At 46.0% G+C, this 14,989-nt stretch overlaps 1 protein-coding gene across 4 annotated transcripts in view; it reads left to right on the forward strand.

Moving 5' to 3' along the window:
* The first annotated feature begins 4,386 nt into the window (after window positions 1–4,386).
* The window catches only part of ARHGAP20 (Rho GTPase activating protein 20), a 64,754-nt gene continuing 54,151 nt past the window's right edge, over window positions 4,387–14,989 (forward strand). For 2 of the 4 annotated variants that reach the window (XM_068930297.1, XM_068930298.1), the window contains exons 1-2: window positions 4,387–4,538; window positions 14,584–14,669. In XM_068930297.1, coding sequence (XP_068786398.1) covers window positions 4,437–4,538; window positions 14,584–14,669 — 188 coding nt within the window. In that variant the 5' untranslated portion in view covers window positions 4,387–4,436. Of the gene's footprint in view, window positions 4,539–13,986; window positions 14,058–14,583; window positions 14,670–14,989 lie in introns of those variants that run through there. The other 2 variants (XM_009683789.2, XM_068930299.1) reach the window with 2 other exon arrangements.

Raw genomic sequence — 14,989 nt, forward strand, 5'->3', positions numbered from 1 at the left:
AGGGCTCAAGTAGCATTTTAGCCGATATTGGTGATAGATGGTGCAGTGTAAGGAAGGTTTGATGCAATTATATACCTCAGCTTTTCATTGTTCAGATTGATACAAGTCTGAAAGACCCAGGCTAATGTGAAAACCTAGACAGTGTTGGTTTTGTGAGAGGAAGAGACTCCCAGTAGGGTTTCCAGTGCCCTGGCCTACATCTGAGAGGATCTATTACTGAACCTCAGCACTGTCCTGCAGTGCTCCGACACTGTCCTGTCCAGCTCAGGCACAGAGCCCTCTTCGCTATTCTCCTCAGGCCAGGGAAAACTCATTAGCTGCACTGCAGTTCCTGCACCATCGCACAGTGATGCACTGGAGTTGCCGAGCCACGCTGGGTACGGGGCTTCAGAGTGGGGCTGGGCTCAAGTGGATAACCAGAAGCAGTGAGAGAGCAGTAGGGAGGCTGGGGCTGGCCATGAGCTCTTGCCCTGCACACTGAGGGATGAATGGGACTGAGCTGCCTTTGGCAGTACTAGCCCCATTCCCATGCCTGGCTCTGCCCCAGGGCCCTCGGGACTTTCTGCGGCCCTGGCTGGTTTTGTCTGCAGCCTGGACAAGAGAGTTAAACAGATTTGGTGGTTTTCCATTCAGGAATCCATGCACAGATACTTAGGACTGTCACGCAGAAACTGCACTTGAGAGATGTTGCACAGGTTGCAATCACATCCCATGAATAGTTTCTGCACTGCACACCATGGAGCCACCAGTCTTTTGAAAGGTCTTCAAAAACCCAAACTCAAATCAAAAAACAAGTAAGTTGTGATCTGCCAGAAATAAACCATCAGTTAAGCTCGGAGCAGTCCTTGGGGAAAATCTATTTTTCCTCTTTCCCATTTTTGGCAGTTCTTGACAGGTTTGTTTATTTATTTTTACCCTTTGAGATTAATCACTGCAAGGTGTGGGACCTTCTAGCTGCCAGTTCTACACCAGAGGTCTTTTTATAGGTACTGTGCTCCAGGCTGCCTGTAACATTGCTATTGTATCCTGCATGTTCACTCTGTGGCTGCTCTGTCATTTGGCTGCAATGCTGTTTGTGCTGCAGCAGGGGAAGCATGGCTTGTAAACTCGTGTTTCCTCTGAGTCACTTCTGAGAGCCGTACGTCTCCAGGACAAAACATCCCGTTTGCTCTTCTGGCAGAGCAGGTTAACAAAAGGTATGTGAAAGTTAGTATAAGGGAAGTACTACAACTAAATAAAATTTTATGTCTGTGTGTTTGCATATGCATTTGTGAGACACAGAGAAGAAAGCTTCTTCTCTAATCTTACTTATCTAGTAACTGGATTTTAATCTATTTATCTTAGTGAGTAGGTGAAAGAGTCAGCATTCAATAAATATCATAGGAAATGTGCCTATGTAATTAGATAAAAGAATGCATCTAAGCATGTGCAAGCTTTTAGGAAAGCTTATGTAACATTTCCTTTGCAAAATAAATATATACTTAAAGTCTAATTTCCAAAACATCACCAAGAATATCATTACTTGCAAATGTTTCTGGGGAAGAGGTTGCCAAATTGCTAAATATATTCCAGGCTTTGAATAGACATTTAGTACAGTTTCCTTTCTACTCTAATAAATCTTTTCTTAGCCATATCACAGGAGCTCTGAGAGAGCTGTATCAGGACCATTTCCCATTGTGTTGGGTACTGTGTAGTAATAGGCAGGTCCTTGCCTCAAAAGTTCACAGCCTTGGGTCCAGAGCCAGAGAAAATCTCCAACTGTGCTTTTTTCCAGCTTGCCTAAAAATAAGCATGTAGGCAGATAATTTTATACCTTCATCCCCAAATCTCTCTGCTTCCTCTGCATGCTGGTATTGCCATCACAGACCCTCTGCAGCACACAGCACCCCACAGTGAGGCTCATTCACTCAGAGCAGTCCCAGGGCTGTAGGGCGCAAGGTTGGCTGCCTGCTCTGCTCACAGCCAGTCTGGAGGATGCTCTGCTGTGTAGACCCAGCTTTGCCAGACTGGAACCATGGTGGAGCAAGAGACAACAGGGAGACGAACCAAATGGATGTGAGGAGGACAGGCAAACATGCAAGAGAGTTGAACAAGGTCTGTCTGCACAATAAGCAGGAGTCACAGCTTGCCACCTAACTTGACACGCAGCTGGCTCCAAGGCTGTTCCTAGCTGCAAAAATCAGCTGACAACAAGATTTTTGATTTTTGGAGACTCGTGCTTTAAAACTTCAGAAGGTTTTTACATGCTGGTTTGCTTTTGTGATGTCTGGCCATCTGCTTGTAAATTAGCGCAGGTACCGAGAATGCGTCATTTCAGGTCTTCAATGCTTCAAATGAAAGATGGTAAAATTCAGTGAACAGGAAATGGTATAACTCATGAAATGTTAATATACATAATACATATAAACCACTGCCCTAACTATCCATTTCTCTCTCTTTCTTAAGGATATTAGGGGCAGCCTGCTGGGCTTTCTGAGACCTGACAAACAGGAACGATGTTAGCCAAGAGCCATCTCCCAGTAGCCTAATGGCCAAAGACATGAAGATCAGGCTTTTGTAGGTCAGGGATGTGGAGGTGGCATGGGGTAAGGAGGAAAAGTTAACAGCTGGATACTGGAAAATACAGTACTTCTGCATGAGGAGGCAGAAGCACTCATATTGCAGCTCAGGCTTTAATATTTCATCTTTCCTTTACTTATGTGATTCCACTGACTTGCAGAAATAAGGGTGCAAGGAGAGGGCAGCTGCCCATACCTATTTAAACAAAGAGATCACTGAAGCGCTATCCCATGCAAATGTTGGGCCTAAATAACTTATCAAGATGGCCACATAACATTGAACCAAATATCAAGAGCAGCCTCCACCAAGTTATGGAAGCAGCACATGTATTTCTGCATCTGGGAGGTAAACCAGGCTGGGAACTGATCCAGATGAAAACTAACCATATTGAACCTCGATCAGTTCCCCATTCCGTTCATCATAGGGATGTAGAAACTTCTGGCAGAAGGAAAGGAGTAGAAATGAAAAGCTGCACATAAGACAGCAGAATGTCTTTTTTTGTGCCTTTTTTGTGGTCAACAAAGGAGAAAAATGCATGTAGAACATGTGACAGCTGGAAAGGCTGGAGATAAAAATATCTCTCCTCAAGTGTAGGAAGGATAAGAAAGAACCTCCTAGGTGATCAGGAGTGCTGCCTTGCTGCTGAAGATACTGTATTTAATGAATATATACTGTAATGTATAAACACTACAGCTGTATCAGACTGCCACCTTTCAAGTAGCTATGCCTTTTGCTTCTGGTTGGCTGGGCTATTCCACAACCTTGCTGTTCTCTCAATTAGCACACTTTCTTCCAATTTCCAGCTGAGATTTATTTATAGCCTATTTACACCTATTTGCTTCTGAGCCAACACGATCCATTAGCTTAACTGGTGGTTCTTCCTCCTTATTGTTCCCTGCTTTCCTAGAGCACAATGGCACCTCTCAGCCTCCGGTGGGCTGCTCTGAGCAAACTCCGAGCCTCCTTGCTGCAGCAGCCTCCCTCTCCTCGTGCACCCGTGACCTCCTCGCACCTGTGGTGGTTGGGCACTCAAATGGGTGACGGGATGGCCCAGGAGGCTGGGTGCTCAAACAGGTGACGGGATGGCCCAGGAGGTCTCTGGAAGGGACGGTGTCTCTGTCCTTATCTGCCTCCTCGGGGTGGCAGGGTAATGCAGGGATCATGCAACACCCACCCTAAACCTGGGACCACGAAACACCCACCCGAATCTTAGGACTGCGCAGGCCCCCACATCTTCAGGGCCACTGCAGGGCCCCCTTGGGCAGAGATGGGGCAGGCCCCACCTCTGGAGGTCCCACTGGGACCCCTCGAGGCCATGGAGGCCTTCCACCTCTAGGGGTCCTGCCAGGGCCCCCTCGGGACCGGGCAGGCCCCACCTCTGGAGGTCCCACTGGGACCCCTCGGGGCCGTGGAGGCCCCCCACCTCTGGGGGTCCTGCCAGGGCCCCCTCGGGACCGGGCAGGCCCCACCTCTGCGGGTCCCGTCGGGGTCGGGCAGACCGCTGCCCCCCCCCCCAGCACTGCCGACCAGGTCCGCGCCCCCCCCCGCCGCTGCCCCCTCCCCGCCCGCCGGCTGCCGCGCGCGCAGGCGCAGGGTGGGGGCGCGCGCGGCCCCCTCCCCGACACGAGCGCCCCCCCGCCCAACCGCCCTCGACCGGCGGCGCATGCGCATCACCTCCCTCCCCCCCCCCCCCGCCTCCACAGCCCCCCAGCTCCGCAGAGCTAGGCGCGAACCAGCGGGGAAGAGGGGCGGGGCCGGCGGGAAAGGGGGCGGGGCCGGCGGGGGGCGGGGCGCGGCCCGGCGCGCCCTGTCCATGGTGCGGGCGGCGGCGGCGGCGCGGGCGTCCCCGCGGCGGCAGGGCTGCGGCGCGGGGCTGCATGGACGTGATGTCCCCGCAACAGGAGCACCTGGGGCCGGGCCGCTCGTCCTCCCTGAGCGGCGAGAGCAGGGTCTTCGCCGCCGCCGCCGACAGCAAGAAGGTAAGGCCGCCGCGGGCAAGGCGCCCCCGCGGCTGAGGCAGCGCCGCCGCCGCCACCCCGGGCACCCCGGCGGCGCCGGTGCGGAGGGGCGCGGCGGCAGCGGGGGGGGCTGCCGCGGGTGGGGGCGCCCGCCGGGGGGCTGTGCCCCGGGGGCTGGGGGCGCCGGCAACGCTGCGCCGACGTCGGGGCAGCTCGGGAAGGGTTCGCTGGACGGGGGCTCACCGGGGCTGAGGGGCTTCGCTAGCCGGGTGTCCCGGGGGGAATTAAGGCGGCTTTGCCGCACGGGCGCCCTGGGGAGCTGGAGGGACGTGCGAGGGAGCCGGGCTGGTGTGCTGAACCGACGCCCCGGGGAGCTAAGGGGGGTTTGCAGCGCGGGTGGCCGGGGGCAGCTAGGGAAGGGTTTGCTGCGTGGATGGCCGGGGGGGTTTGCTGGGTGCTCGCATGCACGCTTTGGGCAGGAGAAGTGCCGCGCGCTCCCTGGGTGTTTCGCAACAGAGAGGAAAAGCATGTCAGCCCGTCTTCGGACCCGGCTGTGAAATCTGTTTGGTGCCTAGAATAGGCTTTCAGCATCTGACACGAGATCAAGTGCAAAATGCTCACTTCTGCATACGGCCAAGTACTTGCTTCTGCTATGTGCTTTACTGTATCGAATGAGCTGTAAAAACCATATTTTTTCCCACCGTGTAAAATAGGAACTCTTTTTCCTCCTTAGTTTAGCCAAGTGCTATAGCGTTTTTCTACCCAAAGTAGAGCTGCGTACCTTCCTACCTCATGAGTTTTGCCTCTCAGGGCCGTTAAAATCTGTGCATCCGTCTTGTCTTTAGAGGAGTACGATGCTATTGAGTGCCAAATACATTGGCAGGTTCAGAATGACTGGCCAGGTTACCGTGTCCTTTGTTAAATCTGTCCTACCCTGATGACATGATTTAGGATCCCTGGTAGTAGAGGGATGAGCTTGTGTCCAGCCCTGCTGCTGAGTGGGGCTGGGGTTTGCTGACCAGGGGACTGCGGGGCAGACGGGAGCCTGGTCTTCCTCCACCTGCTGAAGCAGCAGTTTGGGCTGGAAAGCTGGGCTGTGCGTTTCCGTGGGAAGCGTCCGTGTGTGCTGTGTCCCGCCAAGGTGCGTGGCACTCTGACCTGACCACAGCCTGGAGACCTCTTCTCATGGCAGCAGCTCTCAGTGCTCAGATAACTGAAGTGATTCCTCGGAGTGCGTTTGGCCAAGACTTCTACCATGCTTTTATTGTGTTGCGCTTAGTACCGGATAGGTTTCTGAGGAGGGAGTGTGATACACCCACTCAGAGTGGTGGCATACCTTCTGCTGGCTAGCCAGCCAACGTGGTGGAGTAGATAAGTGCTGTGATCTAACCTGTGGCAGCTGAATATATGGCTTTGTGTTTTCTTCTATCATTTCTGTGATTATTGCTGAAGACAGAGTACCTTATACCTTGCAACGTGGCGAAGTCCTAATGTCAGATGCCCACTTGAAATGAGAAGGGGTGCTCAAATGCTATGAAGCTGAAAATACTTTGTTACGAGCTCTACTTAATGATTCAGCATTCTGAGGACACATATTAATAGTAGCGCTTGTGTTTCCTGCTCCTGTTCCAAACAGCCCAATCCTAGGAACGCAGACCTTGTTTTTGCCAGTGCTGACAAGGGAGAGGGGATATTACTTTTTACAGACGCTGGCAGCCCTTTTGGAATTCCTCAGTGTGGAGACACATGCACCGGGGGTCCGTGTGGATATCTTCCCGCAGAGGAGCAGCGTGAGGCCTGGCTGCTCCGTACAGCAGATGGGAGCTGTGCACCCCGCGCAAAGCCAACACGGGCAGCCACCAACATCCAGCTGTCCATCAGCCTAACATCCTGCTGCTTGCCCACGTTCTTGCTGTTCCCTTGAGTCTGTTGGCACGCCATCTCCCTGTCGTATCTGGGGGAGAAGATTCTCGCCTTTATGCTTGTTCAGCAGTGCGCTAGTCCTAATTTTGCCTGGAGTTGGAACTCAGTGACATTTTGGGATTTTTTTTAACTACGTAGGTCCTGCAGACTCCATGTATATCTCTTTTTTTTGTTGTTTGTTTTTTTACATGATGCAAAAGCATCGTATTTTTTACAATAGAAGAAGTCTTTCTTATTACAGTGGGAGATTACACTGCCTATAATGGTTGAGTGCAGCTGTATGGGAGAAGATGTTGACAAGAAATCAAAATGTTGATATCAGTGACAACAAGAACACAGCGTAGCGAGTTGAAAGATATTGTTCCACATATGTATTTAACACTGTTTTACCTTCTGATGCAAATCCCCCCAAATATGGGATGATAAGCGATCACTGAACCTTTCTCTCTTCTTATTATTCTGACTATACCTTTTTCAAATTAAGTTTATTTGGGTGAGCTTTGTTACATTGCTCTGTGGTTGTCTGATCTCCTATTTTATCTTCCACTTGGCTGTCCAAGCAAAGTTCCAGGATCATTTACTCAATAACATCACAGGACCAAAAGACAGAAATTGTCAAGGACTTACATCCTGTATTTTGGGTGACCGTTCCAATTATTTTCACGGACTCATTTCTTCTCCTTTTCTTTACAAGCAAAGTGGTTCTAACTACCAACCTACCTCACCGACGCTGGGAGGTTCTCTCTGCTAAATGTTTATATGGCATTCAAGACTCCCTGCTAAAAGGTGACCTGGAAGTGTAGTGTATTAGTTAATGTTTTTGGAAAATTCCACATTCCCCGCTTTACTGAACTTACCAGAGTCACTGCACTTGGTTGGCCTACACAAGTTTTGTACTGCCTGTTTAGTTTAGTAACCAATACCAGTAAATTGATGCAACCTGAATGGGTTGAAGTAACGTGAGCAAGAGCAATTATACTGATAGAGGTTATTTCTACAAATTTATCAAAGCAAACTATTCAGTATAGACATCTTTTATGCCAGTGTAACTGCGTCAGCACTAGCAGCTGCAGTCATTTAACTGTATTTGTGAGTTTCTGGTGTTTCACTTCTCTCTTCTTGGAGGAGTTCAATAAATGCTGAATATTTTACACAAAACAATATTTGGTAACATGAGCTGTCACTGTTAGGTTTTTTTGCTGCCTCCTTGAAGATTTCAAGTGACTGCTTACAACTTTCGTGAGACTCAGCAATGTTTTATTTTTAATGCATAAAATGCATATAACAACCTAACCATTTGTCCATGAGAAGATGCTAGTCCTCTGTGTAAGTATGCATCATTCTTGCGCACTAAGGAAAATAGTATCTGTGGTTTGAGACTTAGAATGTGGAAGCCCGTGAATGTAGAAATGCACTTCCCTGTGCTTCGGCTCACAAAGGCAAACAGCGAAAGGAGAGTTCCTGGGTTCCAGAACAGGTTACCGAGTGCCCAAGATTCACGCAAATTAGCAGTATTGGAAGAGTAAAGGTAGTTGTACGTAATCCTCATCCCTTTATCTGTCTGACTCTGCAAAGTTGAGAATCAGGTGTGTTTGCCATTGTACTTGATGACCCCTTGATCTCATGTTTTATTTTTAAGGTTTTATTTTTAAGGTTTTATTTTTAATTTTAATTAATTTTTTTTTTAATTTTGAATGTTTTAAGCTCCTTAAAGCAGATATCGTGCCTTTCTGTGAGTCCCTGTCCTGTTACTATGATGCTGGCTGAGGAGCTGGAGGCTTCTGTCGAAATCATTCCCGGTACTGCCTGGAATTTTTGCTTTCCAGGAGCACTTCTAGCATCATTTAGCAAAGTGGTGGACAATTCCTGTTGTCCTGCAGACATATGCTGTGGCAATTTTATCTCTGATGAGGACTGATAGATCCCCTATTTTAATGATGGCATCCGTATAAATGGTCCTTAAGGTGGAATCACCTCCCCAGGCTGTGCTGACTTGTGATAACTTATTGTTGTAACGGGCCTCGTGATGCTGCTTTAATTAAGATCCAGAATTAGCAATCCCTCCTCTGTCTGTCCGTGAGAGAACCTGGAAGTTATGCATAAAATAATGTATTCTAGTTCATAAGTCTCCTGATCTTGTTTTTTTTGGTACCTCATGGTGGCAGTAGGAAAGGCAGGAACTTAGCACGTGATATGGGATCTGGTAGTCATGAACTGCATATGTCAAATTGTTGTCTTGATGCTTAAGACTTAATGCTGCTTGAAGCATCCGTGTGTGGTGGATACCAGTGAAGACTGCTCTCTCTGTCCCCTGCAAACTGCTTCTGGGACAGCCCTGCTGTGCAGAAAGCCGAGCAGGGCTCCGTCCATGTGTTGCCGTTCCTGCTTTGTGTGAGGTTGAAAGGACCCTTTGACTCCATCGAAGCCGCCACAACCAGCATTGCTGGTCTGAGCATTGTGGATGCGGTGCAGCTGGCACAAGGACCCACAGGCTTAATGTTCTCCACTTCCCTCCTCCACGTGCTTGGTAACCTTCCATTGCTCCAACTTTCAGTGTCAATGGGTGAGATCTTTCTCACACGTCAGGGCTTCCAAAGAATTTGTAACCTTTGGGAGAGAGCTGGTAGAACATCTTTGACGTATAGTTTCTTTCATCAGCTTTTCTTTCTGCTCTGAGTTAGCCTTTAGTCTCTGTCCTTGCTGTGCTCCCTAGCAGCTGTTGTTTCATGATTACATGTTTTTTCTTCCACTCTGTTGGTAGCTCTTTCCTTGTGTGCCCCTGTAATTGTTTTCTCCTTGGCTATCCATCCAAAAATGGCTTTCTTTTTAGGGAAGTCCTGGTAAGTAAAAGTATTCTGCCAGGATAAACGTAAAGTACATAGTTTTGTCACCTGCTTGGCCTTTAAGGTAAGTAGGCTTGCTGTGGGACCTAGGTATCTCTAAGGCACACAGACACATGCTCTGCTGTGTGAACCAGCGGTTCAAATGCAGCCGTCTTCTCACCCTGTTTGTAAGGGCTCAAGAATGTTATAGGTCAATATAGGGCCACTTCTTGCTCTATCAAAGAATAAGAGATTCTTATTATTTCTAGTGTTTTTAAACAATTACACACCGTACGTCTAACAAACATGAGATAATAGCATGTAGGAAAAAAGGATTTATTGCCTCTTGTTGTAGGTAGCCTAGTGATAACATGGGAAAGAGTAATGCACAATTGTCTTGGAAAATTAGCTGTTAGGTGATGAGAATTGATATGTTTTTTTTTAATTGCTGGTAAAGCAGTTAGTTGAACTTTGCCATGCCGATTTCTGTAAAGGTTTGTGTTCTGCGCTTTGGTTCATGGCTAGCTAAACCAGAAATCTGTGTCACAGATATGTTTTGTTGCTCCGACAACAAGAACGGAGTTTGCATGTATTAAATCCCTCATGGTTATTAACTTAGATACTTTTATAGAGTAGGCTTTGTTAAAATCAGACTTCCTTTTATTAAAAAAATAAGGCAGTGAGGGAGAGAGCTTAGCTGCTTCAGTGAAATCCTCGGCTCAAAGGTATTGGTATGTCTGAGTGGTGTCCCTGTCACCCAGTTAAACAACCCAGGCACATGTCTCAGCCTTGACCCACTTCTGGGGCAAGCCTGTAAATCAGGGGCCTGAAATCCTTTCGTCTTTGGGGAGGCTTTTAGCAAGGGTGTCAGCACATTGCTGAGATGGCATTTCTGCTGCATTCACCTGTTAGGAACTGATTACTTTTTTTCAGCTATTTCATGTATGAATCTCTGAATGGCCATCAAGTAATACAGTTTTCTCACTCTAGGCTCAAACCATTCACTAAGAAGAAAATTGTTCCATATGTTATTAGGCTTATAAGTTTGTCTCTTCCCTGTGCTTTCTTCAGACAGCAAGGATGGGATTCAGATAGATGAACTGTGCACTCAATGTGTCCATTGCTCTCTGTTGGCTATAAAAGGAGCATAGAGCAAATAACTCAGGTGTGCAAGTCTGAAGTTGGTTGAGGGAAAATGCTCCTGCACGTGTCTGTAGCATCGGTCAAGCACAATAACCTGGCAGTCTAGGCACAGTGCTCCTGGGGAAGCGCAGCAGGGTGCCTCCATTAGCCAGCCTGCTTCTACCTCATGCACCTTTGCAGTAATTGCAGTAGGGTGTCTACTTATTGCACAGATTTTTGCTTCTATGGATGCTTGTAAAACATTATAAGCACAGTACCATTTACATCTGGAATTTTAGTTATTTTTCATCACAAAAGAAATAGTAAGTACCCGCAATCTTTTAATGAGTTCTTTACTTGTATTCTGCCTTTCCAAGCATAGTATAGTTAAGTGATATGCACAAATAACAAGAGTGCTTTATCTTCAGTTCGATTTTTTTTGAAGACATTACTTAGATGCTGTTGTATGTTATCTTTTTCACAGAAAGGGGATTAAGATCATAACTCAGCAATACATTTGTTTATATAGATGCATTTAATGGCAGTATCCACTTCAACTATTAACCAAAATTAGTTCAATGCTGGCATTCAGAAATAATTTCTTCCTATAGCCAATGGCTTGCGAGACACTTGTGGAAGTTTTACTGTAATCCAGCTCTCCATTAGAGTTCTGATTCACGGGTATAGGCAGCATAATTTCAGTGATGGTTTGCAAGGTTACTGTTCTCAGCATGATGGGCTGACTTGTTCATAGAACGCTTACCGTCACAGTTTACAAAGCAGCATTTGAAAGTGTAAGTCCGATCATTATCTGGTGTAGATGCATTCTTTTGAAGTCTTTAGCACTATGTCTATTTTTACCAGATGAGAAACTAGCCAAATACTAAAGTATACCATCAGTTCAACAACTGCAAGAGCAAAACTTTATGCTGCAGATTTGTTTCTGATAAAAAAGAAATCAAGACAACCATCATCAGAATTGCAGAAAGTATGAAGTCAAACCTGAAGTGCGGGCAGGGGGGAACCCGACACTTGGAAAGCAAGGAAGACGAAGATGACTCCAATTTCTTCTACCTGATACAAGATTATTGTCTTTACATTGGCACACTGTAAACATTCAATATGGATACTGATTTTATGATACGTTTCACATGGATGTGACTCAGCCTGCAAGTACAAGGATTTCTCTTTGTTGACCTTTCTTATAATTACACAAAAAATAGGAGGTTATGATGTGGGGCACATGTTGAAAGCTACTTCTGTGTGTCCCATGCTTAAATAATTGATCATTGCATCTCCTTTTGCTCCCAAACATCTGCTTTTACTGCAGCTGTCCAGGATATATCTGGTCTTCTCCATGCTGCCAGGGGTGATGTCCTTGCAGTGAAACTAAGGATAGCAGACATGAGGGTCCACCTTAGCTAAAGAGGAATTTGTCCTATTCCATCTGAAATTGGATCAATTCCAGTCGTCATGGTTGCCTCTTATTTTCTCTTCTCCAACTCTATACGTGACAAAATAAAAGCAAAAAACCTCTTATCCTATCTATATCTCTAGTCCATATCTCTGTATGAGATTTTTATTTGCATAGAGCTGATCTGACTCACTTGGATTTTGATATTAAAATTCTCCTTTCCAAACCTCATCAATGATCTTTATATGTTTTAAGGCTCTCTTTTTGTAAGCTTTGTTTAATAGTTTAGATCTGTATCAACAGGTTGCCCAGAGAGGCTGTGGAGTCTCCATTCTTGCAGATATGCAGACCTTGACTGGAGATGACCCTGAGCGGCAGCCTGGCTCTGAGCAAGGGGTTGGGCCAGAGACCTCCAGAGGTTCCCTCCAACCTGAGTTATTCTACGATTCTGTGCTAGTCATTTGACGTCTCATTAAACTTGCTGTAGTCCTCTTTGTCTTAGTCCTTGAATATTTAAGTCAAGCCCAGAATCTCACTGCCACAGGCACTATTCAGCGCTGCTAACCCAAGAATGAAAAAAGTTGCCAACCAAGAATGGAAAAAGTTGTCCTAATTGAGAGAGATTTAAAAATGCTCCATTTTTTTTTTTGTTCTTCAGTGGCTTTCTTTTCAGACCTGAGCGGTCAAAGGATTTAAGATCTCTTTGAAAATATAACCAAACCTCCATTGTATTCACAAGAATTGACATGTCTCGTTTTAACCACCCCTGAAAGCCACCTACCCAATAATGAGACCAGCAACAAATTTTTAATTGAGAGTTGATGCTTTATATAAGCTTGTATAGAAACTGCCAGTTGGGTGAAATCTGCAGCCTGCCTTCTGTAGCATGTTAGACTACGTTGTTACACAGGTCGCTCTTTGTATTTGTATTAGTAGATTTACTGCTTTTTAAAATGGTTAAACGCTTCTCAGATTTGCCAATACTAAAACAAACTGATTCTGTTCACTAGAAAATTTCAGCAAAGTGAATATTTTCTTTCCTTTCTTGCTGAAAACTGTGAAAAAATGGCGTCTGCTTTAGTTATCAATCTGTTATTATCCAGTTAATTTCAGATTGGATAGAAGACATCTAAATGGTCCCAGCCCTGATTTATCAATCTTGATAAGGTTATTTTTGATGGAAGAAAGAGGAAGGAGGGGATAGCTTTTAAAGGCAAATTCAAATTACACGGCTGCATTTATAAGTCATTGTACCACAGATGTAACTGAGGATCTGACAAAATAAACAAGCATGCTCTTCCCTCAGAAATAAAGAGAGAAGCAAAAAAAAAAAAAAAAGAAAACCAAAAAAACCCGCAGTAACAAGTGCACTCTGGTACACACTTGTCAAAAGCAAATAAAACATGTAGTACTGTATAATTTCTTTTTCCAAAGTGGTGCATACTGTGCACCTGCCCAAACAAGATTTGTGCCACATCCGGAATATAAATTGGCAGAAGAATCAGTTCTTCCCTAACATACATGTTCCCTGCATTCAGTGGTTATTTTTAGTAGAAAGGGAGAAAATCTTGCTTTGTGATTGGCAGAAATCAGTCCTTTTATGACAGTCAAGGGGTTCATTTGTTTGTATTTTCTCAGTGGTTACCAGGCTAGTGCAGTGACAGCTCTAGCGCTGGATACTGTCATGGCCAGGTGTCAAAAGGAGTTCAACCCCAGTCCTTTTGTTCACCAGTATATTCTGAAAAATATCTGAGCTAAATAGCATAATAACCATTATCCCGGTGGAGGGTCTGTGAGAGAGGAGGTCATCCACCTTTCCAGCAGGTTGCACAACCAGTTGCTGGAGAGCAGCTCCAAAGTTAGGGACTGGACTCCTTTTCCCTGTTTCTGGCTGCAGGAGGGAGAGAAAGCAGTGGTGAATGCACTGGTTTTCAAGGAAATGTGTGTTTCTGTGTCCCATGGGTGCTTTTGAAAACTTCTATCTCTGGGTAAAACAATGTTGTTTGCTCAGTATTTTTATTGTAGTATCACTCCATGGGAATCCACGCTCCCTTGATGACTACTGGCATTTTTCTCTCTTCCCTGTGCTTTTTTTTTTTTGTCTGCTATATTCCCTGTCTTTGAGTGTTTTCTTTTTCCCATTCTCTTCCTAGTTTTCCTGTGCCCTCTGAGAACTTCCTTGTCTCTGGCTTTCCTATCTTGTCCCATACATGATCTGGAAGGAAAAAAATATCACTATTGACTACTGAGAGACAAGAGGTAATGCTCCAGTTAACTTAATAGGGAAGGAAACTGCCATTACATTTTCAGAGTTCCAAAGATTTAGAAAAAAATATGGCCATTAGGCACATAAAGTTAGGTGTGTAGAATCCAGACCTGAATTTATTTTAGGTATCAGACCTGACACAGAAATGTATCAAGTATTTGAAATTTGACCCACCAGCTGGATTTTTGACATACTTAAAATGCAATACATTTGTGGGGGCCAAAAAGCGGTTGAGAAAAAGCTTGAGAGGTTTTCGTTGCAGGTATGGATTACCTCAGGCATCACTGTATGGACACATTAGCAATTTGTTTTCTATATCACTAACTTTCTGGCCATGCTCCTGTTTTTCTCAGTGTGTGGTATTTTGCAACCATTTTCCACCTCCAGGGTTGTTGTTGGTGATAATTCACCCTCTTTCCTATGGTCTGAAATTGGATTCTGGGTGCGACAAGTCTGTATGCAATCAGTTATTGTTCAGAATCTCACCTATGATTTCATTTTGTTTCTCTTTCCAATCAGAAAATGAAGAGTTTGGCCCAAAGACGCCAGTCTGCACCATCTTTGATCTTTGTCAAAGCACTTAACAGGTCTAGATCTGTCTCAAGGTGAGTCAGTGAGTTTTACTGGCTGTACTGTTTTGCAGTTTCTTAGCCCAAAACTGGAGCTGTTTTTGAGTTGTCGTCCACATCAGGTTATAAACCGCACTTCAGGCAGTTATGCTGAGAAGGAGGGGCTGTTCACTTCTCGGTAGCTGCACAGCTATGACACCTGCTGAGAGATGTGACACATCCAGCAGAGCCTGTGGTTGGTCTCCTAGAAGGGAGTTCCTGTGCTCTTCCTCTGTACTGCCACTCTAAGCTGTTGATCTAAGCGGGCCAGCAGAGCTGCTCCTCAATTTGCAGCCAGGCATGCACCGTTTGGGTTG

Source organism: Struthio camelus, chromosome 1 (genome assembly GCF_040807025.1).
Source record: "Struthio camelus isolate bStrCam1 chromosome 1, bStrCam1.hap1, whole genome shotgun sequence".
NCBI lineage: Eukaryota > Metazoa > Chordata > Aves > Struthioniformes > Struthionidae > Struthio > Struthio camelus.